The sequence below is a fragment of the Pelmatolapia mariae genome, linkage group LG14, assembly GCF_036321145.2.
Source record: "Pelmatolapia mariae isolate MD_Pm_ZW linkage group LG14, Pm_UMD_F_2, whole genome shotgun sequence".
NCBI lineage: Eukaryota > Metazoa > Chordata > Actinopteri > Cichliformes > Cichlidae > Pelmatolapia > Pelmatolapia mariae.
Window position 1 is genome coordinate 32155514 of NC_086239.1, and position 27354 is coordinate 32182867.

The window sequence follows — 27354 nt, forward strand, 5'->3', positions numbered from 1 at the left end:
TCTTCACCTGCAGGGGGCGACCCGAGTCCATTTTGTTCAATCTCCTCTCGTCTCCTCTCCTCCCTGTTTTCCAGCGATGATGCAGACTGTACCCTCTTCATCTCGGCTTAAACTGGATGTCTCAATCATTCTTCATCAGCTCTTCGCTGACGGGCTCTTCTCCAGATTCACCTGAATTAAACCGGTAAGAAATTTCATTTCACAAGAAGAACAGAAGGCGTTTGCTGTCTCCCTCTCAATCTCCGATCAGCTGCAGTGATAACTGCATTTATTGACCCTGCTGCATCTACTCGAGACTGCGGATGATCCTGTTGTGTTTCTAATAAGGTTGTTTTCAAGTCATTTCCTAATCGTTTCCAGGAGTGCAGATTCTAATATAGCGTTTGCATACCAAGTTTTGAAAAGGTAACCTCAGTACAATTGCTCTCACCTCAAAATGTGTATGTGGAGTCACACCATGTTTTATTTATTGTGTCACCCACATCTTATGTTTTTTGTCTTTTCTAAAATCAGCAAAGCCAGTCCTTCCTCTTTCTGTGTATTTTCCCCTTTGAACAAAAATAGTTTCCTAGTGTGAGGAACAAGGTACCCAGAGCAGCATGAATGTGCATTAGTAATAGTGAAGTGACAGATTTCTGTTGGTGTGGCTTGAGTGGTGACATTTATTGAAAAGGCCTGAGTTGTACTGGATTATGTAAGATGTGACCATAAAATGCTGAGGGCCAGTGGGCAGCATGCACAGCCAGTAAGGCCTCGATCGTCTTACCAGAAGCCTGGAGATTTTATAAACTGAACACAAAAGGTGCTGTTACTACATATTTGTTCATTTATGTAAGAAGCGTTTGAATTTGCTTCCAAATGATATAATTTCGTGTGTTTTTGCTGCCTGTGAAGCATTCATTTGTAGTTTTTCAAGGCAAATCTTTGCCATGTGTATGAAAAAGCAAATCTTATGTGAGCTTTAGGTGGTTGCACAAAGAAGTCAGGGGCACTGAGGCATTAAATTGAGAGGGAGACTGCTGCCTCCATTTTCACTCATCTTCAATTTTTCATGAGGGTTCTAGATTAAGCATCAAGTGAGGCTTGATAAACAAATGAAGGCCCACATCTGTGAGGACCGGCAAGCAGCTGCATGACACAGCTGACACAAAACAGAAGCTGACACAGCTTCTATTTCACAGAGCAAAACAAGCTGTGCGGGCACATCTTCACATAAATACTCCTGTGAGGCTTGGATGCACAGATTTTCTCAAAATCTGTGCATCCAACACCTTTGCCTTGGCAAAGGTGTTGCCTGAATATGAGCAGGCAGATGGCAGGGCAGCCAGCTGAATGATGGGAGATGGGGGAAGCATTTTAGTGCTACAACTATAAATTTCCCTGTCCTCGCTTGTGCTGTTATGATGTCACTTGAACTTTGCAGTAGCATAAAAAAGCACACTGACAGCCCAAGTGTTGAATAGTACTAGAAGTGATAACAGTAAATGGGGTAGGAAGGAAGTGGCAAATGTCCTTCAAATCCAGAGAAACTTGTGAAGAGAATGGAGCTGAATGAGAGACATAAAGAAGAAAGTTAGTTCATATATGAAATCAGAAGATTTTACAGTATGTCTCTTGTAACTGGATCTAATCACTTTTAAATGACCTGAACAAAGCAAACTTGAGCTCTAAAGGATTCTGGTGTTTCTTGTAAATCCAACCATTCCTTTACTTTCACTTACCAAAGTCAGGTCACAGTTGCAGAACACACTTGTGTCTCCATTTCCTTTTCTTTCTGGGGGATCCTGCATAAGCCTCACCAATCAGTTTGTCCATTTCCAGCTCCAGTTTGCCATCACTTGTTTACAACATCCTGAAATACTTCAATACTTCGCTTGGGGCAGCAGCATTTGGTTGCAAACAAACTTGGTGTGCTGAAGGTCATGACATGGTGAAGTCAACAGAAGTATGTCTACAAAGATTAGAGACACATCACTGTTGTTCCCATTCCCAACTCCCTCCTCACACTGGCTGCATTTTCAGTGCTGGTCCATAAATATCACAAACAGGAATGAAGACAAGAAGCAAACTTGGCAGTGTCTAACCCTTACTAAAAAGATGTTAGGCCTTGTGTTTTGAATACAGTCACAGCTATTGCTTTATTTATAAAAGAATTGGATGGCTCATAGATACAAACCTTATAGTCTGCAATGCTGCAAAAGACAACACAGGGTTCTCCAAACACATTTGAATACCTTCTCTAACTCTATAATTCTATACAAACATGTGTAAACGTGACGTAAAATGAAGAATTGAAAGTCTAACCCTGTAGCCTTCCTGAACTTCTTTTTTGCTTTAGCAAATGCCAAGGCAACAGCCTGTCTCCTCTCCCAATATCTGTCTCTGTTTTTAATGCACCCCTGGGTCAGGTAATCCTGAAAGGCCTCCTTCTTCCACATGATGCCCTCCTTTTGTACTTATATCTTAACAGCAAGTTCTTAGGTGGTTGAACCTTTAACTGCAAGGCCTTGAACAAGGCCTGCCCAGATTTAATGTACCTAGCCTGCCTTGGGATGCATGAGAGTTTGGGACCCCACAGACTTGAGATTTACCAAGTGTTCTTTGCTGAGAAGCCCGCTCTTCTCCTCACCTGCACACTTGATAATGAAGTTGATCATCATATCCTGAGCTCAAGGTTTCTCTTGTGACAAGTACACTTATCAACCAAACAAACATGGTATTTGTTATGGCCGGTCTGTGCCCAGCAAACACCCCTTTTGTCAAGATCAGTCTCACTTTTCCTCCCACTACCTACGTGTTTCTTCATTATGGTCCACATGAGCACTGCACAACAGCTTGTGGGACGACAGTTGCAATACAGGTGACTGTCTTGTTCCCCAAGCAGAATCCAGAAATGGGTCTCTAAGCTCGGTAGCAGGTAAAGGTAATGTGCACTTGACCCCAAACCCATACCTGGTAGTGGCCCACTGGGTAACACTTAAATGTGTTTTTTGTGGGCTGTTAAACTCCACTCCCAGGTCTGGCTAGAGGATGAAGGCCCATTTCTCCTTTCTTTTTATAAATGCCATTTATGATTCTTTACACCTAAAATTTCCATTTACACAAGTTATCACTCCCAAGATAACTTTGATCTATGATATTTCACTACTTTCTAGATCAAATATTAACAAATGCAGTTATATAAAACTCAACAAATGCACCATATCCATCATGTCACTGCTGTGCAGATAACTGTACCATAGTGTCCATGCTGAGGTCTGCACTTAACCGATTTAGAGCTGGAAATCAATTTAAGGATGATGGCTGCAGCAGAAACAGTTGTGTTAGCAGGTTGGGTTGCAGCCTTTCTCTTAAAAACAATATTTTATAGCACTTGTCCGGAAACATTCGACAAGGAAAAACATTTGTTAGTAGCACCAGTGTTTTGTCTACCTGCACTGAGAGATTTTGTGTCTCAGTGTGGTTTAACAGTAATCACTGCAGTAGATGCAGGTGTGCTGTCTCTGTTGTGCAGAGCATGTGGTGAAGAAGCATTTAGTGTGATGTTTTAGCTTATGTTGCAAACAGGCACTTCTGTCTGTAGACCCCCTCTGCTTTTCTTGTCAAGTTTACAAAAGTTGACTTGTTCTAAGCATACATCAAACTCTAATAACAGGCAACAGCACAGTTTTGTTTTCTTAGAAGGGAAATGAGATGCTATTTCCTGCTGGGTAAGTGAGTTTATTAGGACACAAATGCAGAGCAAATGCCTGAGATGGAGCAGCAGGCAGTCAGTTTTCTTCCTAGTAGGTTTTTTTTTCTTTAGTTTAATTTGAAATTTTCTTGGAATTGAATTTTTTGTGCTAGATGAACTTGTCAACCACAACTGGATAATGGGAAAGACATGATGAGGTGATAACAGCATGTGCAATTTCTCTGCAAGAAAAGAGTTGCTGCTTAAGATCAAAGGGCCTGTCAGTGCTCTCTGTCCTTTACAAAGGGTCCACACAGGACGTTTCATTCACATTTCTCATATTGGATTAATAGAAAATCTCTGAGCAATTATGGTACCTGCTGGCTGACTAAAATTGCAGGGCAACTAAAGGAAGTGGCATAGCTCTTAATCTGAGCATGCAGGTGGCAGGGCAGCCAGCTGAATGATGGGAGATGGGGGAAGCAGATTTTGCAGAACTTCCAGATTTTGGTAACATATCCACAAACTTAAAATTCATGTTGACAGTTTAAAGCTCCTCGAAATACAAAGTTTACATATAGATGTCCCTTAATGAAGGAAAGGGTTAAATATCAAGAAGGCTGAAATATTGTATTTATTTATTTGTCTATTTTTGTCAGCCTTAAATAAAATCATACATCAAGCAGCCTATTAAATGATTTTAGAAGTGCAGAAGCAGACAGTTGGGTCATGAGAACTTGTAAAAACCTGAGTAGTACTTGGCAGTTTAGAGGTGGCCTATCATAAACACTGTAAAAGTTGTGGAGGTAAAAAGTCCACAGTCACTCAGCTGATTGGACAAAAAAGAGGTTCTTGGATGTTTTTTGTTTTTTTTGTTGTTGCAAGCAATAGATGGTGCAGAAAAGGGATTACAGAAATAATGTGTCTTTTTTAATGCAAGTATCTCAAAAGTATTCACAAAAGACAATCTCAGTAACTCAAGGCACATGGATAATCAGAAACATAAAATATAATAAAACAATTCCATTATGAAGGTCAAATGTAACATCGTCACTGTCATGCTGCTTTGCATCTGACTGTCATAAAGACAGAACAATAATGATAGTGTCCATAAACAAGAGACAGTGTCATTGTATTTTCCCTCCAAAGGCAGAATTTGCTTTTTTTGTCAGTGTACTTAAGCTTGTCTGGTTGTTATTTTTTCCCCCTGGATAGTTCACTGTGGCTGGAAGATAGTCATTCCTTTTTTCCCTTGTCCCTAATTGTATTTTAAACTCAGCAGTCTCTAGTTAGATCAGGGAGTTATATAATTCAATACAAGTAATTTTTTTAGGCTAATGTTTTCTGTTTGTAGCTTCTTCTCTGTAGATTTTGTTCTAGAATCAGTTTCTGTCTTGTTTAACCACAAAGTTGTTCCCACCTGTAACATATATTCCAAGGAGCATATTATCTTGTCTACTGAATTCACTCACATTCCTAAAGCTAGAGAGAGACCGGTTGCCAGCTAAGATCTAATTCACTTATGTCATTTTTTTATGAGTCAGATTTGTGAATACTGCTCTTCACAAGAGTCCTGCAAAAATTCTGGGCCCTTGACAACATTTCAGTCAGAAACAAAATAAACAAGATGTTTGGCATGTTTAACATTTAGGAATAAATGCAGAAAAGATTCATGGTTTTCACCACTGTAGGTTTTTGCAATCCTGGGAGCCCAACAGGCCTGAGTTTATCCCACACTGGGCCTGAGGATTTTCTTACAAAAGCTGTAACCATTAAGTTATCATATGACCTCAGCTGTTTCATATACAGAAACACCCATTAAGGTTTTTTGAGCTACAAAGAAGTGTAAAAAAAAAGAAAAGAAAAAAGAGGCCAGAAAAAATTATACATTAATATTGTTTATGCTGGCTAAATCACTCATTGCTGTGTTTGTAAGAGGTTAACTGTGATTTCTCCTGCTGGTCTAGCCTACATTACCTTCTGTGCTTCTACACATCTTTCAGTGCCACCCCAAAAAACCTCACTTTATTTCATGGTTTTATGATGAAGCAGACTGAAAGACTGAAATATTTATAAGATGGCACAGTTTTTTTTAATATACCTGTTGAATATTGTTTTTAAGTCATCTTTAATATATTTTCTTTACTTGTGATCTGCTGTTTTTATGCAGGATAAGGACCTCAGATGTTATGAAGACCCATGCTCCAAATTAGACATGATATTCAACATTCACATTTCTGACATACTGAAAATAGGCTCCTGCTCTGCCAGTAGGACAGCTTGATGGGCAGACAGACTTTTTGATGCTTGATGATGATGATGATTTATTGAGGCTCTTGAGGCTGCCACAAACTCAGAGCTGATTTCATAATGTGTGAGCGAGAAGAGCCCTTTGGTGAGGGGGAGTTAAGGAATAACAACCAGCAGGGTGGCATGCTGGCTGATGGCGACGCCAATGCCAATGACATTCGGACAGAAGATGGTGGGAGAACTGGGGATACTGGCTGTCTGTCAGGATTGATAACTGAAACAGCAGAGCAAGACAAAGTCATCATCTGGGGCACAGACTCTCAGTGTGATGACCCTGAGCTGGCTGAATTTGAGATGTTAGAGTGTCAGGAGTTGGAGGCTTATCTTGTTGAGGAGGAAGAGGACTTTGTTGGGCTTGCAGAGCGGAAGGAGCTTCAAGAACAGCCGTCATCATGCAGAAAATCCACAGCAGAAGAGGCGATAGATTATAAGGGCAGGGAAGAAAGGAAGTCAATTCTGAACGGTGCCAGTGAGCAAGAATCCAATGGCTCTCATGTCTCTGAGAGCAGAGAAGCTTCCAAGACTGAGTTAAGCTCTGAAACTGATGTCTTTGTATCCTGTCGGTCCACCATTTCAAGCATGGCCACTGCCATGGACACTGTTGGCAAGAACCAGATGACAGACTCCTGGCATATTGCCTCTGGTCCTCATTCAACCATCTCAGAGGACCTAACTTCCCAGATTTGCACCACTATCTCTGAAAGAGGCAAGACCTCTCAAATAGTGAATGATTCTTCTCTTTTTGCTAGAAAAAGCACAATAACCCAGAAAGATGTTGATATGAATTTGAATTCAGCAGTTCAGTCAGATGATGCTGTATCACAGGCACATGATGTCAGTGGCAAACCCGGGACAAATAATAACCATAGAAATAAAGCAAAGGGTAGTGTTTTGGAAGTAAATTGTACTGAGCACAAGGCTTTAACCTCTCCGACAAAATGTCAAAAAGAAAGCAACGCTAAAATAGATAAAAGCACACAAGCCGATGAAACCCCTGATGTGAACTACAGGGCTCTCAGAACAGGTACAAAGGGGACTCAGTCATGTGTTGAACCTAAAGCCATAAAGAAACAAAACTCATTTGATAACACACTGAAGAAACAAAGCTCTTTTGATAAGAGTCTGAAAAAGCAGCCTTCATTTGAGAATTCTTTAAAGAAGCAGCTCTCTTTTGATAACACCTTAAAAAAGCAGGGCTCCTTTGAGAACACCACCACTCCCAGCTCTTCAAGTCTGGAAAGGAGGAAGCCATGGGGAAGCCCCAGTCGACCAGCAACTCCTACATCCCCTAAAACCACCTCCTCTTCGTCACCTAAGAGACGACCTCCTGGTTCTCCAGCTAAGGTCCAGGGCATCAGGGCACTGAGCCTGGAGCGCAGTGACTCCTCTCAAAGAGGAATAAGTCAAACTATCAAGCCACATGCTAAGACGAGTTTGAGCAGTGGAATCCCCAAACCTATCATGCCTCAACAGAAGGAGTCGGAACCCAGGAGATCTTCGCCCCCTCAGAAGCCCAAAAACGTGCGGCCAAAAATCATCACGTATGTTCGAAAGAATACTCAAGCAAAACCACCACTCACCGATGCACTAAATGAAGCCTCCACACACACATCAAGATTACCCTCTTACTCCAACCCACCAGCTCTCAAAGATCCAAAGGTTGCTTCTCAAACTAAATCCACACCAGTGCTCTGTTCCTCAAACCTTCTATTTGACAAATATCGACAGGAGATGCAGAAGATAGTATATTATCCTCCAGGTGTCGCTGTGACTGGAGTAAAACCTCCAAGCAGCACTATCCCTCAAAGGAGTGGAAAGTCAGACAGCTTCCAGGAGGCATCAGAGAAATATCTTCAAGAGGTGAGAAGCGGACTTTTGTTTTGTTATGTTCACACAACTTGGCTTATGGTGTGGTACAAGTATTCCAATTTAGCATGATGGTGGCTCAGCCTGAAAGCATTTTTAACCCCTAATTGTTCATGCAGATTGGTCAGTTTCAGCTACACTGCACATGCTGTGTTTTAGATTAATATGGTCACGTACTGGCTCACATTGCACCACAAACAGTAACAGAGTGGTAATAGATTAGATGTATTATCACACAAAACCAAAGTGCCTAACTTAAATCAAACCTATCATATTGTACCTTGCTGTCCATCAGTCTAGAATGTGAATGATGTTATAGTAACTGGTTTTGTTGGTGATGTCCTTCAGCAGCATGTTTCCCCTGAAGGAGGTAGTGTCTACCGCTCGCCAAGAACCCTGAGGCCTCAGCTCGGGCTAGGTGCAGTCACCAGGCAGCCCGCAGCCAAGCCAAGAGTTCAGCAGGCAGGTCAAAGGTCAGGTCCCTCACAATATCTGGCTGCCAAAGTGTCCACCCCAGGCCAACAAGATCTGGCAGGTGAGATGGTAACGTTTTGGCAAAATGACTCGAAAGTGAACTGAAATGTTAGTTGCATTTTTAGTATCAGAGACAGCTGCATTTTCAAAGGTTGTTTTGGGAATGTTCAAAAGTTTCACACAAGATGTATTTGTGTATGCTTACGTCAAAAAAACCCCGTGTGGTTAGATGATTAGGGCAAATCTTGGGAAATCATTTCAACAGATCTTTCTCATCTCTCTCTACCTACTTCAGTATTCTCCGCACTCTCCCATCCCGTAGATGTCGAGCTGTAGAGTTATTTATTCAACAAGCTTCTTGGGCTTGCTGAATGATTCACCTAATTTTTTTCCTGTCATGCTTATGGATGAGCCTTGGCTTTTGGCACCTCAACTCTTTGAAGTGCAAAGCATTTGAAGTTAGTGTAACTTGCACATGCTACCAGCTCGCACTGCATAATTTTGCCTTCTTACATTATAAATGATACTCTTGGCTGGTTGCACATATGCTGCTTTCTTATTTATGTGGAATTTAGTCATTGAATAATGTTTATATATCTATATATATGTAATCTTCCTCTTTTATTTATTCATTTTATTTCAGTATAAACCAAATCAGGTTTTTTTTCTTGTTTTTCTACCTTTAGGAGAGCCCAGGAGGGCAGGTCCAGAAACCACCCCAAAAAGCCTCCTGCTCAAATCAGGCCAGTCTGGCCTTCGTCCTCCAGGCTTCTCTGCCCTTCCAGCTGCCCGTCTGGCTTCTCTAGGATTTGTCCGGAGCTCCAGTGTCTCATCTGTATCCAGCAACCAGTCTAATGAAAGCACCCACAGTGACCCAGGCCGAGGTTCTCAGCGTGAGTTATGTCCACTCAACTCATTTTTTTATGAATTAGACTAATACTGTTTTTACTGCTACTCTGCCTAAATAAAAGGTTACCCCACACCAATGTTTTACTACATCTACATCTCCTTATTAGTTCACCAGCAGGTGTGGCTGGTCTATCCTCAGTTACTATAGTAACAGCTGCTCGTTTTGTTTCATTTTCAATCATTTGTCAGAATTCTGCATTTGTAAGCCGCTGCAGCACAGAGCCTCAGAGAAGAAAGGATTTCTTTAGGAAGAAATCTTAAAGTTACTCTCTCTCCCTCTGCTGCCTGTGCTCAGCCTGCATACTGCAGAATTCCCAATGCATATTTCAGTACCATCACTGAAATATTCCCCAGTCTTCATCTGCATAAAGCAATGACAGCAAAATTCACCTGGCAATGTAATTATCTCTGTGTGTGAATGAGATGTCAGTGTCAGGAAAGAAAGTGTCGGTTAACAAGACATTGTTTTATTACCAAAAAAGGTTTTGCTAAATAAGAGCAGGCCATGTGTGTTGTCTGCTGATTCACAGACGTGACACAAACTGACCATTGTTTGAAAAATGTTTAGATATATGGTTATGGTCTGGGTGTAAAACCAAAGCAAATAATGCAATAGCAGCCACTGAAAGTGATTCACTAAAAGTAGTGATAAGTAATGATTCTTATATTTTAAATACAATGATTTTATTTTCTTTGTAATAATGTAGGGCAGGGGTGTCCAACTCCAGGCCTCAAGGGCCGGTGCCCTGCAGGTTTTAGATGTGTCCTCGATCCAACACAGCTGATTTAAATTGTTAAATTGCCTCCTCAACATCTCTTGAAGTTCTCCAGAGGCCTAGTAATGGACTAACCATTTGATTCAGGTGTGTTGACCCAGGGTGATATCTAAAGCATGCAGTGCACCGGCCCTTGAAGCCTGGAGTTGGGCACCCCTGATGTAGGGTCTTTACCTTACAGTATAAACTGCCTCTGGAGAAGCTGGAACCAATAGCATCCAGTAGAGCAGGGCGATATGACCAAAAGTATTTATCACGATATACATTTGAAAATTTGCGATAACGATATAACTGACGATATAATTGACACTAGACAAAATACTTTACAACTCCACAACTTTATTAGTGCAAAAAAAAACAAACCCCATCAATGTATTTTCACTTAAACAAGCAGCTGTTTTTTATGTGCATTAAAGTTATATAAAAATGTAACAGTGGAAATGCAAATTCCTTGCTGACAGTTTAACCAAAAGGCATTTCCAGTGGAAATTGGCCGACATATCCTCAGCATAACCATGTATAATATCCACAAAACTTAAAAAGAAGTTATACGTACACAATACGGTAATATTATGTTGAAGCACAGTATGTATCACACCGCGAGGCTCCTGCCTACCTACGGTAGTCGTAATGCTCCGACAATCCATCAAGCGGTGCGGGTTCGTAGCTTAGCAAAGTCGTACTAAATCATTTGACAGATTTTCGAGCACCGTGTACCACATAAAATCGTTTCGAGGTCAGTAAACACAACCAGAATTCATACATAAGGCACACGGGATTATAAGGGGCACTGTTGATTTTCAGAAAAAATCAAAGGATTGATTTTAAGTGTGCCGTATTTTCTAAAAAACACAGTAATAACGACGGCCCGCTAGCATGCTCTACCAAAAATAGTGCTTTGTTGTGTGTCTGACGGACGAAAGCCAAACCAGCAACCTGAAGTTGCAGCATTTTTACAAACCAATTCTGATTCATCCATTTCATTCAACGTTCCGCCTTCGCCCTTCTCATTCTCCGTCGCCGCCATGCTTTTTCCGCCATGTGCGTATGAAAACAAAGGCATTGCGCATGCGCGTTTTACCCATATTCTATCGCGATATTTCATTTTCTTATCGTTGTCCAACATTATACCGGTATTACCGTGAAAGGTATGATATGGCCCAGCCCTAGCATCCAGTTTCATAAAGGCTACCCCAGAAACCTGAAACACTGAAAAGAAACATATAAGCAACAAAGCAACAGCTTAATACAGACCCTCATGGTAAAAATAATAGTAACAGTAACAGTAAAAATATAAAGAATATCAGAGAAAGCGGCTCTTTAAGACAAGCTTGCAAACTTTTCTGGTAAATTTAATTTAAACTGACAGACATCAGATGAAAATAAGATTTCGCACTCTGGTAAGGTCATTAATTTTTATTAGTTTTTATCTACTGTATGAGTTTAATCATGCAGTGCTGTCTTTGCTCATTGTCATATATAATTACAGGTTAATGTTGTCCTTTGCTTAAACATCACTACATTTATTCCAGTCTTTGACAGCTGAATCCTGCCTGTCCTTAGAAATAGTAGCAATAGTACTCTTAATTAGTTGGTATATACAGTACCACTGATTCTCGAGAAAACAACTACAGTTCAACTCAACATTAATATGAGGATGCCCAACTTGACTGCCAGTGGCTCTGTAATCTTTTTAGATATGTAAACTGAAGCAGATTTGTGTACATTTTAACAAATTCAGTATCTGCCAGATTGTAAAATACTTGGAAGCAGCTCAGATGGCATACACAACTGTCTGCTTGCACCACAGTGTTTCCCTTTAGGCTGTTGGCTCAGACTGCACCACGCTATAACCATAAGCCCCAAATGCAGCTACAAGCAGGAACAAGCAGCTCCTTGTCATCATGATGCTCAGGTCTGGTGAAATAATTCATTCACTGGTATAGTTCAATCAGGAGGAACGTATTACACAGACTGACTGTAAAGTAACACAGACTTTTCTTTCCATTTTTCTGTCACCAGTTCTTCATCACTGCCACATGGCCCAGAGGCACATTTGTCCTGAATGTTATTAGCTTGTCTATTCTCGCTGCTTGCGAGTTAGTCACAAGCAGAGTCCTCACTGGTGCTGATCAGAGGATTCTTACTACAGGGGGTGGATTTGTATTGTACATGCACGCTAGAAACAAGCATTTACCAGTGTGAGTCAGCCTTCGGCCGTCTCCTTTAGCCAATCCCTTTCTTGGCTTCGTCTCCATTTCAGTAGGTCACCTTTGGGAAAAGGAAAAAAAAGAAAGGAAAAAAATCTGCTGACTCTCCCTGGTGTATTCATGCTGCTGCAGTGGAAAGCATCACTAGAGGTGTTGCACAGAGCCTTGGCATTTTTACATCAAAAGTGATTTAATGTTCTCCTTTAATCTGTTTTTATGCAATACTGTCCCTTGTAGCACTAAAATATGCTAATACATATATGTGTATATATATATATATATATATATATATATATATATATATATATATATATATATATATATATCACAATAGCTTAACGTTTTTTGAATGTCTGCAGCCTCCTTGGGTCACAATTTGACATTATTAGATCAGAGTGATGGTATTTTAATTCAAGGGCACAAAGCTATCCTTTCCTCTTCAAAAGTGTTATATTACCAATAGTTAGAGCTTGTGTCAGCACTACCATTGACTGAGCTGCTGAATATTTTATGATTAGTAATTAGAGCTCTCTGGTTTGACTCTTCACTTATAACGACGAAGTAAATTCCATCATTTATGCACTGATGGAATTTTTTTTGACTATTATAAAGGTTTATATCTGAGAAATGCATACAGTATACAGCATGCAAAAATATTTAAAAACTATCATAATTTCATTGTGATCATTTGGAGGATGTTTCAGCTGCACTGTTCCTCAGCCTTTCATTTCCATAAAAGCTAAAGGCATAACAGCAGCTCTTATGAATAATTACTATGTTTACAGCACCCTGTTTTTTGCAAATCTTGATGAGAGTGTGCAATTTACCAGAAAAAACAAAACAAAGCAAAAAAGAACCAAAACTCCATTAGTAAAGAGTGTAATGATCTGAAACGTGCATGAAATTGATAGTTAAAAGCTTTAATGCCATCATTCCACAGTTTTTCATTTTCAAATGGTGCTGAGAATTCCCTCAGTATTACTAAACCAAATCAAATCTTTTGTGTTAAGAAACAAGAACATCATTTACTATAGGCCATGGCTGGCTCTATGCCTAATGTGTAGAGTTTGTGGTGCCGAGAGATTAGTTTGCATAGTCAGGTATTTCCCAAAATTGTACATGTGACTGTACCGTAATCCACTGAGACATGGAGTGATTGAAAGCGATCCAGCATTTAACAACTCACACCTTTACAGAGGGTCACAGGGGCTAAAACATTCAAGTCAAACTGTGGGAAGGAAAAACTCCCTTTTAATAGGAAGAAACAAAAAGCTGGCAGTCATAAATTAGCCACAAAGATATGTCATACCTGCAAAACATGAATAATTCAGTTTTTGTAGTCAACGTCAAAATATCTACGTTGGCCAAGGTGAAATATTTGATAGCTATCTTGGCCATTTCCTCAAAATCTAATGTTTTTTCTTTCTTTTTTGTCATTAGATATGCAACATAATTTTTAGCACAACTAGAAGTTATTAAAATACAGGTAAAGACAACCTTTTAAATGCTATAACTTGTTTTGTCCATAGTGACTTGCTTGCCTTTATTACAATATAGTAGATATTATATTGGGTTGAGTTTTCTTTTTAAAACTGTGATATAACCCACTGAGTAATGCTCAAAGTTATAGGGAGAAAAATAGGTAAAAAAGTAGGAAAAAATTGTGTGGTGGCAGCGCTTAAATTTTATTTCAGTAAGAGGGTTCAGAAAATGCTGGAAAAATATGGCGACCTGAAGAGCACCAAATTTCAAACAGCTTGAAATGTTCATAGAATGAAGGGAAATTTTTTGCATGCATTACTTAAATATGAGGAAATTGTCTAAAAAAAATCTACAAAATAAAATTCACTAATCCTGTGGGGGTCAGGTGAGACTCAGTCACTGATATTTTTAGGAAATGACCCATATATTGAGAGTCAGCGCTAGAGCATGCACACTGACTGCCTTACATAGGCTTAATCACATTCGGGAGGTGAGAAAATTGCAGCTTTTAAATAAAAACACATTTGTACATATATAAATAGCAACATTGTGTGATTTTTGCCACAGTCCCTGAGCAGGATTTTCTTTTCTGATGTAGATCCCAGCAGTGGCAGCGATGACACACCTCAACATAAAGCCACAGCACCAACCAGAGAAGCCTCCCCTGCTCAGATCCGCCCTCACCCTCCTAATGCCCCCAGCCTCCAGCGGCGCAGTCTGCCACCACAGCACTGCTCCCCACTAGGTACAGCACTCTAGCACAAAGCCAGAGGAACCAAACGATTGTGCTCAATTTGTGTATGTGTGATTGAAATTCACATTTGATTTCATTCCTCAGTATAAGCCCCACCTATTCCCACACAGCTGCTTAGAGAAATGTCTGAGTTTTAGAAGTTATTGTGGAGTTTTAAGTAAAAGCAGGAAGACAGAACAGTTTGTCTGTGCCGATTTGAGCTACAGTCCTGTAAATGGGCAAGAAGTTGAGCTAGAAACAATAAACACAGCTGTGCTTTTTGTACTCAAGAAATGATTTTTTTTTTTTGCAATGTTGCTAATTATGATTGCAGTTGAGAGCATAATGACTACGATTGAGTGTTTACTCATTCATTTGCTTTTATTGTCCATTGTTCAGCTCAGTTTGCTTATCAAGCTTCTGATTTAGGACTAACATGAGTAGAAAATGATAAATAGTATTTAGGACTACTTATTCATGTGCTGTGTTTCCGAACTGTTGCCTAGCATTGCATCACAGCAGGGATACAGTATCATACAGTAGCCTATACTCCCCCTCTGCTCTTGTGGGCGTCTTTGTTGTTAGCTAATGCACAGTGGTGCTCATGTTGGCGTCTTTGCAGTGAATGTGGAGCATCAGCGCCATCCTGTGGCGACAGTTTGTATTTCTGGGTGAACCAACAGTCGCGCCATCATTCCACAACAGAAACTGTGTCAACAAGTGAAGCAGTAACTCCAGCTAGTGGTCACTGTCCTACAATGATCGCTGAGTCTTTATTTCAGCCATTTTTTATGCTTTCAGTTATTCACTGATTTGATTAATTATAAGGAAAAAACAAAACAAAGTTGTTGTTTGTTTTTACTACCAGTTTCCATGCCTAGGCATTAAATCTGCTGTTCCCAGGAACTCTGTTGGAGAGATGAACAATATTCTACAAAAAAATCCCTTTACATCGAGGGTTTCATTTGATCAGTCTGCACATGTGTATCATATTTTATTCAATATAAAAAAGTGGTGTTATTTTATTATGTTATTCATGTTTTGTGTCAAAGTTTTGTCTGTAGTAAAAAAACAGAAGTAGTGTAGCAGAAGTACAGGTTAACCAAGATTTAGGCAAAAAATGTCTGTCTTATGTTTTAATTCTGTGTATTGCAAAGAAAATAACACCTTTTTTGTTACACAGCGATTAGGAGAGATTTACAGAAGGATACAGAGGCTGAGCTGTCACCAAAGTCCTCCCCTAAAAGACTTGCAGTGGTTTCTCCCAAGCCACAGTCCCCTGGTGAGTCAGCCCTGTCACACTGCATACATTTAAACACAAACTATAGGCACATAAGGTGTGCTTAACATACCATGATGTCTCTTTGGGTTTTTTCCTAACTGGTAAAATGAAGGTTTTTTTGTTCAGCACCATCAGCTGCTACTGTAGCTTTAAAATTTGCAGTGACTTTTTCATTCCGTGTCGCTCTTGCTCTCTCGCCGCACTTCATCCCAGGCTTTACCCATAGCACCATGATGTTGCCATAGCAACAAAGCACGGTAGCTCTAATGCTAGGATGGCTCCTTCAGGAGCAGTACTGCTGGCTCAGATTACAGCAGCACAAATCAGCAATTTCTGCTTTTCTCAGAGACCAAACAGGCCAAACAGTGCAGGTGATAAGGGTTTTCATACTGCACATATAATACACTTTTACACCAGCATCCACATAAATTGACTTGTTTGTTTTGTTTGTCTATATATTTCTATTTCTATAATAAGTCTGAGGAAAAGTACATCAACATACTATATTCTTCTGCCTGTTCTGCATATCTGCAGTCCGTGGTTGGACAACAGCAGTTCATGGAGCCATTCAGACTGAAAAGGCACAGGAGGTGGATCGCGCTCAGATCCAGCAGCTGCGGGAGCGATGTGAGCGGCAGGCCCTGCAGCTACAGACTCTGCAGGCTCAGTTAAAGAAAGCCTCGCTGTGCCTGGATGTTTTCAGCATCACTACCCAGCACTTCTGTCACAAGGTAAGATTTAGCAGAGTTCTGCAATCCCGGCAAGGTCGACCGCAGACTTTGAAAGCCGAGTAAGAGTGCAGTGTTCAAATTCTTTCACTCTTAATCCTAAAATAGGACTACGTGTGTATGACATGTATGAATGCTGTGACTTTATTTCATTCTCGTTAAACTTCCTCCTGGAGTAAAAGAAAATATACAACATCATCATTATCAAAAGGCAACATAAATAAAAATATTTGTCAACAAATCACCCATGTCCAACTACAAGTATCCAAATGTCTGTACAAAATTTAGCAGTTTTACACTGTATAACAATATCCTTAATATTAAATATTACGCCATCCTAATAACATTTGGTCTCGACCTAAAATACACAGGCAGATATTTTTTGTCTTTGCAAATTAAAATTACTGCATTAATAATTGAAGCTAAACCAGTATTTGATGTATTTGAGGAATTTGATGTTTTCTTGCATAACAATGTTGGAGTTTTAGTTGAGAATTATGAAAAGAGAGCTTGCTTGTTGCTGCATGACTCTGTAACAGTAACATATCTTGATATGTAGCAGCATTCAAACAATTCTTTTAAAATCACCCTGCAAGTTTGCTTTAATGCGACACAGAACAAGTTCCTCACTAAAGTTGCATCCTTTGCAATATGTTTGTAGATTCATTGTGTTACTGAACGGCAGTGTTTTGTAGGGTTACAGTCAAAAACTGCAATGCAAATGTTGCAGTGAGCTCCAGAATGCGATTACACACTGTGTTGGAGTCCTTTGCACAAACCTGTAGCATCTGTCTTTTGTTGTCAGGATTGCTTTGTTCACAAAGGGAGCCGCTTGCTTTAACCCTCTTGTGACATCTTTTGAGAATGACTCTAAAGGCAGCCTCTTTTGATAGTTGGTAGTGAAATGCTGAGGATTTCCAAAGGTGCTTTTTTCTAGTATAAAGAAAGAGAATGCTTTTGGGATGTGTTGTGGGTTTGTATACATGGAAGTATATTGGCATGCATTTGATAGGGGGGTGTGGTATATCTTGTTGTGTCTGTTCTTCTGGTGCTGCTGCTGGATGGGCGACTCGGTGGAATCGAAACACATTTGATATTTAATATTCTTTTTTAATCACTCTTGCTTTTCCTGTATGCTGCTCAGATGAGACTGACAGAGTGTTTTCTGTTCTTCCAATCTCTATTCAGCACTTGGTTTACCCTTTCCTAGTCCTCTGTTTGCATTTAATATATTTGTCAGCCCCACCCGCTGGTGGTGCTCTACAACCAAAGATTAATGAGATTAGAGCTGCCGGTCTAGGCCTGCCTCTGCTTTTGGTCAGACTGACTGCAAGACAGAATCCCCTCTAAATTTTAACAGTGGATCTTTCCAAGCATTTCTACCATCTACGCCGTTGCACATGGGTGCATACTCTGTTTTAGGATGCGTGACAACATATGCTGATGTGGTTTAATTATGTTGTAATGAGTGCATTGAAGAGGTCACTAGATGGTTAATATTGGACTAAGCTAGCTGATTCTAAGTGTTTTATAGTGCTTCCTGAATGAGGTATTTGTGCATATAGATATTTTTGCAGGACACTTTTTATTCAAAGCAGTGTTTTGGTTTCTAATGAAGTGTGTTTGTTCTGTTATGCACATGAGTGTCTGTAGATATGATCTTCCAGCTGAGCATCAGAGCTTATCATTCTTTACTTACTGATCATCTCCCTCCCCATCTTCTTTTGCTACATTTTTTTCTCATACATGCAAAAGACCGTGTGTGTGTGTGAGTGAGTGTGTGTGTGTGTGTGTGTTGTTCCCTTCCATCCGTGTGAATGTGATACGGGGCGTGATGGTGGGGGTTTAAGAGGAAGGCAGGCAGAGCTGGGCTGGGGCCGGCAGTCTTTGTTCCAGCAGGGATAAATGATGGTCGCGAACCAGGAAACGAGGTGAGGCTTTGGTCTTTCCATCTCTCCTCCCCTCTCTTTCCCTCCCCCTCTGTCTCCCTTACTGTTTCTTTCTGGAACTCGCATCTGTCACTGCTGCCTCCCGAGCCGGCTAAGGGATGCTGCTGCTATCTGCTAGCCTAGTATGGGCCACTGCTGCTGTAGGCTCCATTTCTTCCGTCTGTTCTGTCTCGACCAAACGGTAAAGTCAGTCAGTGTTCTGCAGGCAGCGAGCTTGTTTCAGCACCGAGGATTCCTCTATGTATGTGTGGCTGTTCGCAAGTGTTTAGTGTTTGGGGGGGTCTATTTATATGATGATTATGTTCACTTGTTTCCTAGAGACAGAGCCTGATAGACAATGTAAAGCTGTGCATGATTATGCTGAGTCAAAGCAGGCTTGTCTTTCTCTCTGAGCATGCTTCTTTCATTTTATAACAGTTTGCAGGGACATACAATATAAAATGCCATTGCTACTGTGCTGTATGCTGATTTTTCTTTTTTTGGTATTTTCATTGCATCCTTTTTATATCCCTACTGGTTAAGTGGATTTATTATATGTTATTATATATTATATATACATACATATATATTATAGTTTCCTGTGTGTTAACGATGCACTCTTCTGCTTGGGACAAAGTCTAAATAAAAAAAACAGCTGCACACTGAAAGCTGTTTGTGGTACCACTAATTAGATCAACTAACTTAGTAATATTTTGTACTCTAGTGAAATTATTGTAATAATAAGTTGATTTATTAGATTAAAGTAATACAGACTGAAAAATTAAATTAATACAGACATTAATAATTAAAAAACTATAGAAAATTTGTTTAGGCTTCTCTAATTTGAGAACTTGGTTCTTTTTTTCTCTTCTATATGAGTGGAAACAGGATATTGTTCATATCTGAACTTTTTGAGGGGTTTTGATTCATTATGATAGCATTTTCTATATTTGATGATTAATAAAGGAGCTTGTAAAAATAGCAAAACAGTGTAACTGATCAAGAAAACCATTGTTAGTGGGCATCCTAAAGATGGATTATATGAAGATCATATGGGGAAATTAGAATGCATGTCACATAACTCCCCAGAGATTTGAATTGGAGGTCTTGTGGGCAGGACCGTGGATCGATGGGTAGGAGCAGAGGTGGAGCTAAAGCGTATGAAATGAAAAAGCTGCTGACCCTCCTGAGGTCACTGCAGAGACTTCTTGATGACTTCATGTTCCCAGTAAAACCTCTTAGAGGGTGACATCATGACTGCTGTGACATACTGTTTACTGTCTCATACATTTTTCACCTGCCTCTCTCCTTTTCATTGTTTCTCGTCAGTCTCCTTTTCTTTTAAGTCTTCTGCGGTCATTTCACATTCTGGAGAAAACACATGTATCACACATAGCCTGTGCAAGTGCTGTATGGTTTAACTTGCTTAATTATTTAGCTTAAAGCTTCATTAGAAGCAGAAATGTGAGAAAGAAAGGCCTGGTTAAAATAAATAAATAAATCGGCCTAATGTTAACTTTTCCTTCATACGAGCTGTTGTACCCCTGCATATCAATTCATACATTAACTTCATTTTTTTTTGTTCTTTATACCCCTAAGACCAAAGCTCTTTTTTAGGATGCATTTTTAATTTCTCCAAGCTATTTGTGAACAGTACAACATTTTTCTTTTTCTTTTTTGGCTGCTCCCTTTAAGGGATCATCTGCCGCTAATCCTATCCCTAGCATCGTCTTCAGTCACACCAACCCTCTGTGTGTCCTCCTTGACTACATCCATGAATCTTCTCTGTGGTCTTTCTCTTTTCCTGCTACCTGAAAGCTCCATTTTCAACATCTTTTGTCCAGTATAGCCACCATCCCTCTTCTGCACATGTCCAAAGCATCTCAGCCCTACTTCTCTAACTTTGTCTTCAGTGGGACCTGATGTAAACTAAGCCTCTTCTTTGAACGGAAAGTTGATACTTTGTTACATAGTTATTACTTTCTGATTTTATTTCTGAAAAAAACAACAACAAAAGTATATCTGTATATAACGAAATGTGTTTATTTTAAACCATAACACTATACAAGAAACTGTGCTTAACAAAGTACAAAACACTGTTGAGCAAAATAAAGTATAAGGTTCTAAAGTCTCCTGTCACTGGCTGAAGTTTCTCCTTCCTGATAAAAGAAGCTAGTTTCAGGAGAACTGTTTTCGATATGCCAAAAATGATTTCATTGATCCTTTGTTCAAAAAACCCCCCAGGCTTTTGTGTTTTATAGTAAAATAGAGAATATACTGAAATTTTGGTTCTATGTATATAGAAAATAATAACCATATTTTTTATGATTGAAGATATATTTTAGAAAATGTTATCACAGTTCCTTATGTCTTTGCTCTACCCATGTATGAGCAGCAGACACACCACATTTCAACTTTAGACAGTGAAATTTTTAGTCTGATGTGTAACCGCTCATGTCATGGCATATTTTAAGCCAAGGATAGTAAATAAAAGTAGTTGGTTATGGATTTGTTACAATATAAAATGCATGCTGTTGTTGTTATTTATTTATGTGTATTTATTTATTTATTTTACAACTCTGAGACGTAGCAAAAATATGCATGTCATTATCTAAGATCCCTAAATGCTGTTTTCCACACGACGCATCACATCGGTGAAGTCCTAATATCCAGTAGCACTGCACTAACACGTCCTGTTTCTCTGTGTTCTTGAGTGCAATATCTACATAAAACGGTTGAGTAAATTATCTTGCATCATTTGCTGAAAAAAACAAATCTTCCAAAAGGGCAAATTTTTAACACATCCACATTTTATTCACCCGAGCTTCATAGCATAACAAACTGTAGTGAAATTGGTGGGAGCAGGTTTAAAAACCCGACCTGTTAGCATTGTTTGTCGTGCTCTCTTACAGCCACCATTAGCATCTATGACAAAGATCTTGCATTATTAGAATTACATGCTTGATTTTCGCTGCTGCACTGACAAGAAACACCTAAATCCATTTGCACTGTCTAGAGATGTATGTCGCTGTGTGTCTTTTCAGAGTGAGAGTGCCATTGTGAAGGAGAGGGAACTGTCCCTGGAGCTTGCCAGAATCCGTGATGAAGTGGGTAAGTGGGATACGGCGTTACAGTTATGGCACCACAGGGAGGAGAGAAAGCAGTGAGTCACTCATCACTCGCAACCCATGATGTATTACCGAGTGTTTGACCACATGGCCCATGGTAATTCACTTTGCAGACAGCAGTCTAGATTTAGTCTTAGACTGAACGTTAAGGTGTGTGTCTGGTCTATAAAGTAAAAAAACAACAACAACAAAACTCCTATGTTGACACAGTTTCAAGTCACACTTTAGAACAGACTTGTAATACAATTAAAAATATATTAAGAATTTTATAGATTTACCCTTCTTACTTTTAAAACTACCCTTGTGACATATAACACCATAAGAGTGAAAAAGCAAAGAAAAACCAAGACTATGTGGAGTCGAAATGACTTGCCTGTCTTTTTAGGATGTTTTTTTTTTTGTCTGTGTCTCTTCTATTCTGTCTCTATTCCAGCTGTCAGTGTTGCACACTGGGAGCAGTTGCAGCAGGAGAAGGAGGAACTGGAGCGTCGTTTTGAGTCTGAGCTGCAGGGATTGCGGGCTCAGCAGCAGAAGGAGCTGGGAGCGCTGGAGGAGCGGCTGAAAGCACAGCACGTGGATGAGACGAATAGCCTGCAGGCCCTGCAGCGAGCCGAGCTGGAAGAGCTACACTTCAAACAGCAGGAGCAGGTCTGTGCTAGTCAGCCTGGATATGAACTGCCATGTTTATCTGCATCTTATATGAGAAGTGAGAGTGCAATTTAACTAAAAACACCAGTTTATCTAAAATACAAAAGTAAATCACAGCGGTTATTTTTATCTATTCATTTTTTAAAATTTATAAAATATTAACAGAAACATTTATTAAAGAGAAACAAAAATGGGAGAAAATACTGCGTTGCATGGTGTTCATATATATGCATGTATGTGAACAGCGGGTAGCACTGATGAGTTATTTTTGTGATTGTTGCCTGCAGCTTGAGGAGATGAGTCAGAACCATGAGGCATCCTTGATGGAGATGGAGACGGCTCACAATGATACACTGGCCACTCTGCAAGAGGAGCATGCCAGGACTGTGAAGAGTAAGCACCCCATTTAAAACCTGTTGCCACCCTGCACTGAGTCACTGCAGGTGAAGAGGCATGATGTTGTGTGTTTCTCGTGTCAGATTTGAAGATGGCCCATGAACAACAGAGGAAGTCTTTGGAAGAAGAGTTTGAAAAGATCAGACTGTCACTGCAGGTTAACAGTTCTCCTTAAAAATTCATAATATGACCTAGTTAATAGTTTAAGTCATTAACAGTTTAATATCCATGGTCATCAGGATCAGGTGGACACACTGACATTTCAGAACCGTAGTCTCAGAGATCGAGCAAAACGATTTGAAGAAGCTCTCCGCAAGAGCACAGATGAGCAGATCGTGGTAAGAGCTTCACGATACACTGCTTACTGCTGATGTGACAGTAGAAACATTAACAGCATAAAACTTGTTGGTTTTACAGCTTAGTGGTGTTTTTTTTAATGCTTTTTAAAAGGATGCTTTGGCTCCCTATAAACACATTGAGGAGGACCTGAAGAGCCTCAAAGAAGTTCTGGAGATGAAAAATCAACAAATCCATCAGCAGGAGCTGAAGATTTCAGAACTGGAGAAAATAGTAGGTTTCAAGTTTTTACCAGAGAAAATCTGGAGTATGTTGAAAAATATCCAGTGCATTAAAACTTCTTTTAAGTTAGTATGATTCATGGCAGCTTGCTGAGATCTATGAATGATTTCATTAGTTATAAAGTGTATCATTACTGCAGCCTTCCCATTTACCTCCCACCTACTTTCATTAGCGCTAATGTTTCCTTTGTAAACCCAAATCATTTAGCCTGCACCACTGTTTCACTCATTCCACAAGTATTTTAGTGTGGTGTACTGTGTTACCTGTGTTTTTTGAGCAGGCTGCAAAGAATGTGTTCCTGGAGGAGAAACTACAAGTGTTACAACAGCAGAATGAGGACCTGAAGGAACAAATAGACAAGAATCTCGCTGTGTCCAGGTCAGAGAAAATCCATACATGTGCTGATTAAAGTTCCAACCACAAGATGTAAATGTGCTTGGTGCTTTCTTGTCTTAGAAGTGTTGCAGTTTTCTGGATATGTCATCTATGTTATACAGAATATTTTTGTTTATAGAGGTCGGTTAATCCATCCATCCATCCATTCTCATCCGCTTATCCTTTTCAAGGTCGCAGGCGGGGCTGTAGCCTATCCCAGCGGTGTTAGGGCGAGAGGCAGGGTACACCTTGGACAGGTTGTCAGTCTGTCGCAGGGCTAACACATAGAGACAGACAGCCATTCACACCTATGGGCAATTTAGAGTTTCCAATTAACCTATCCCCACTAACTGCATGTCTTCTGACTGTAGGAGGAAGCAGGAGTACCCAGAGAGAACCCACACAAACACGGAGAAAACATGCAAACTCCACACATAATTAATGTTTAGAAACATTTACAATAATGAAACCCATAATTCTGAATGCAGAAATTCAATACTTTATAGAACCACCACTGGTAACTTGGAATAATTGTTTTGTGCATAATATTATCAGTCTCTTGCATCATTTAGATAATCACAGCACACGGTGTTAACACTGGGTGATCCTATCTTAAGAGAGCATAAACGAATGCTGGTAAACCTCAGTAAACTGATGCAACAGAAAAGGGATAATTCATCTAAATGATGTGATTTAGATGTGCCATTCCTTGACTGGATTCTGTGTTAACACAGAATCAAGCAGTGGCCCAACACTGGAACACCTTGACTCTTTTGTTTTTCAGCCATTCTGTTGCAGATTTGCTGCTGTGCTTGGGATCATTGTCCTGTTGCCTGACTCAATTTTGATAAAGCTTGTTTGGCTGTCAGACAGGTGGTATAAGAGGAGTTCACGGTCAACTCAATGATAGCAAGGTGCCTGGGTCATGTGGTTAGAAAAACAAGCAGATATCGTCACTCCACCACCGTCTTTGACACTTGATATGAGGCATTGATGCTATGCTGTTATCCTGTGTTTGGTTTTCATCAAACATGGTGCTGTGCATTATGACCAGAGGACATTGTTCCAGAAGTACTTTTGAAAAGTTTGTTCAGATGGATTTTTGCAAAGTTGAACTGTGCTGCCATACTTTTTTTTAGAGAAAGGTTTTCTCCTGACAGTTGTTCCAAACAAGCCATACTTGTTCAGTCTTTTTCTCCTTGTGTTGTGATGAACTTTAACAGTTAACGTGCAAAAATCAGTAAGAAAATAAATACGTGACCACACACGTCTACCTTTTCCTTGTCACTTTAGGCAACTCTCTGAAGAGAATGCTAATCTGCAAGTGAACGTGGAGAAGGAGAGCAATGAGAAGAAGCGCCTTAGTCGCACCAATGAGGAGCTGCTGTGGCGCCTACAGACCGGCGAGCTGAGTCCTCGCATGTCCCCCAGCTCCTCCCCTATCCATCGGCCACCCTCTGGACAAGGCTCTCCTGCCCGTCCACACTCGTATCACCAGTGATGCTCTTCTGGAAGTTCTCGTCACCAAAAGCTTTTAGCTGGAATCAGAAGGCCTCATTTGTTTTAAACCTCTTGGGTGAATGTTTCTCTCAATCAGAAGAGGGATGGATGTTACACTATATAGTCGGGCAAACACAAATAGGTCTGTTTGTTGGAAAAATCCACTTGCCTATGTGATTTAAAGTTTGAACCCCACTGACCTAACCAATTGTACTGATCATCACACCTAAAAGAAGGAATTCTCTGCCCTCAGATTTTCCTACTCCACATGAACGCCCCACACAGCAGATGCACTGAAAAACTCCCACAGATTGTAGATTGATTGGAGAGCCGAATGAAAATCACGGTGCCTCATTTCCATGTTTTCGCCTACATCTCCATCTTCTCATCCAGCGCTCAGGATGATGGATGTACAAGACATAATGATAATCAAAAGTGCAACAACAAACACAAAAAGCGCCTTTTGCCATCCATTCTCTCCCACCAGCAGCATCCACCAGGACAAGGAAAATTCTTTTTGTGAGTAAAATCACAAAACTACCTACAGTATTACTCTCAATGTTCAGATTCTTCTCTGGGGCTTATTATCCTTTTCATCCTGAAATATTGTAGGAGTTTATGACTGACTATCAAGCCATTTAACCTCAATCATCCATGCTACTTTAACTTGCGTATTAGCATTGACCTGAAATGTGTGGCTACAACAACAACCCAACTTATATCTTCTGAACTGCCAAAACAGTCAACAGTTTTCCTTACCATACTTTGTAAAATCTGTACATGTATTGCTCTCTTTAAAGCATGATCTGTCTTCCAGTTATAATGAACTATATTTTAGGATTGCCTACAGTGTGATGAAGTGGCACGGAAGGGCAGTGGAGCATCACGATTTAAAAGGAATTTCTTATTAACTTGAACAGGATTCATTAAAGGTAAAACATTGCGTTATACATTTCACACTAGGTGAGTTGATGCCCTTCACCCTTCAGATGAATTAATATAATAGACTGCTCAAAAAGTTAACACTTGATCATCACAGTATAAAGCAAAATCAGTTAAACTTCAGGAATATTAGTCTGTCCGGTTAGGAAGCAAAAAAAATATTACTAATCAATTTAATCTGCCTTTGTGCAAATGAAACAACAAGAAAATCTCCAAGAAGGTAAAGGTTTAACACGTGTTCACATACATCTTTGCTTATTCCTTATCCTTTCAGAATGATTTTTTACTCCAAGAGTGTGGAGAAGACCCCAGGGATGATGGGCTGTTATATGAGCAGACCTGGACAGGCTGTAGATCTGCTCCTTTGCGCCTTTGTGCAGATTACTAGCAAAGCCCTAGAAAATGACCTCCAGTATGCCATTGGTAACGTTATGCTGCCTGAAACATCATCCAGCATGACTGGGTTGGCAGTAGGTCAGGCGGCAGAATAGCACAGGTCCTGCAAAAAGACATATCGAGACTGTCTTGTGACAGTATGTTCAAAAACATGAACATGAGTAAACTGCCGGAGGTCATTTTGAGGGGTTCTGCCTCCACCTGTTCTTCCTTGCACTAAGAAGCAGATACTGGTTTTGCAGCTAGGTTGATGTCTGTGCTTTAACCCCTGTTCTCTCTTAATATGACCCCTCTTTTCTCATCTTCTGGTGCCATCCTGGAGGAGCTGGGCTACCTGTGCAGGTACAGTCTCATGCTACCAGTAGTGACAGTGACACAAGCAAAGAGCAAAACTGCAGAAAAATAAGAAAGGATAAGAGAAGACAGCGGTGTATGGTCACCACATGCAACATCATTCAGTGTTTGGTGGATCTTCTTGATGCTTCTCCAGTGCTGCTGTTTTTGCTTCCTTACTGGACAGTCTAATTCCTGACGTCTAGCTCAGTTTGTGTTATGCTGTGATGATCAAGTGTTCACTTTGTTATTTGTTGAGCAGTTTATAAACATGTCCTACAAAGTGAACATGCAGACTACATAGAAACCACCAAAGAGGAAATCATTGAATACAGCAGTTCATTAAGTACTGTAGCTGTCATATGGTTGGACTTAATTGCTGCCGAATCAGCCATAACTGGTGCAGACGTTGCAAAACATTTATCTGTTTTGTTGCATTTTAAGATTATACTGTCAGGGCTCTGGCAGCTAGCTGAAACCGTTGCTGTTTTCTCTGTTGATGTTTATTATTATTTTGATTGTTTGTGTGTGTTTTCACCACAGAAATCTTTATAGAGAAAGTATTGTAACCGCAATTGACAAAAAACCCCAAACTGACTACATTTCCATCAAAATAAGCACGAGAGTCTGATTGCAATGTTACCTCATTTCTCATTGTAGAGAATAATCTCAGGTCTTGAGGAGAA

The 27354-nt window shown here is 40.1% G+C and overlaps 1 protein-coding gene across 6 annotated transcripts; it reads left to right on the forward strand.

Moving 5' to 3' along the window:
* Positions 1-80: 80 nt before the first annotated feature.
* mtus2b (microtubule associated tumor suppressor candidate 2b) lies at positions 81-27266 on the forward strand. Of its 6 annotated transcripts, none has more exons than XM_063493170.1 (15): positions 81-184; positions 5844-7843; positions 8198-8384; positions 9010-9216; positions 14299-14445; positions 15617-15715; positions 16250-16446; positions 21416-21482; positions 21933-22147; positions 22435-22540; positions 22627-22700; positions 22783-22881; positions 22994-23113; positions 23400-23500; positions 24791-27266. In XM_063493170.1, exons 2-15 carry the CDS (start codon positions 6044-6046, stop codon positions 24996-24998), a joined length of 3627 nt encoding a protein of 1208 aa, XP_063349240.1. In that variant the 5' UTR covers positions 81-184; positions 5844-6043; the 3' UTR covers positions 24999-27266. The 6 variants fall into 6 exon arrangements, with proteins under 6 accessions (XP_063349240.1, XP_063349241.1, XP_063349243.1 ...); XM_063493171.1 differs by having other exon boundaries at positions 23403-23500; XM_063493173.1 differs by having other exon boundaries at positions 8201-8384.
* The last annotated feature ends 88 nt before the right edge of the window (positions 27267-27354 follow it).

Coding starts and splice junctions, on each gene's coding strand:
- mtus2b (XM_063493170.1), top strand. CDS start 6,044: ATGTGTGAGCGAGAAGAGCCCTTTGGTGAGGGGGAGTTAAGGAATAAC. Junction 16,447..21,415: donor CCCAGCACTTCTGTCACAAG/GTAAGATTTAGC, acceptor GTGTCTTTTCAG/AGTGAGAGTGCCATTGTGAA. Junction 23,501..24,790: donor AAGAATCTCGCTGTGTCCAG/GTCAGAGAAAAT, acceptor TTGTCACTTTAG/GCAACTCTCTGAAGAGAATG.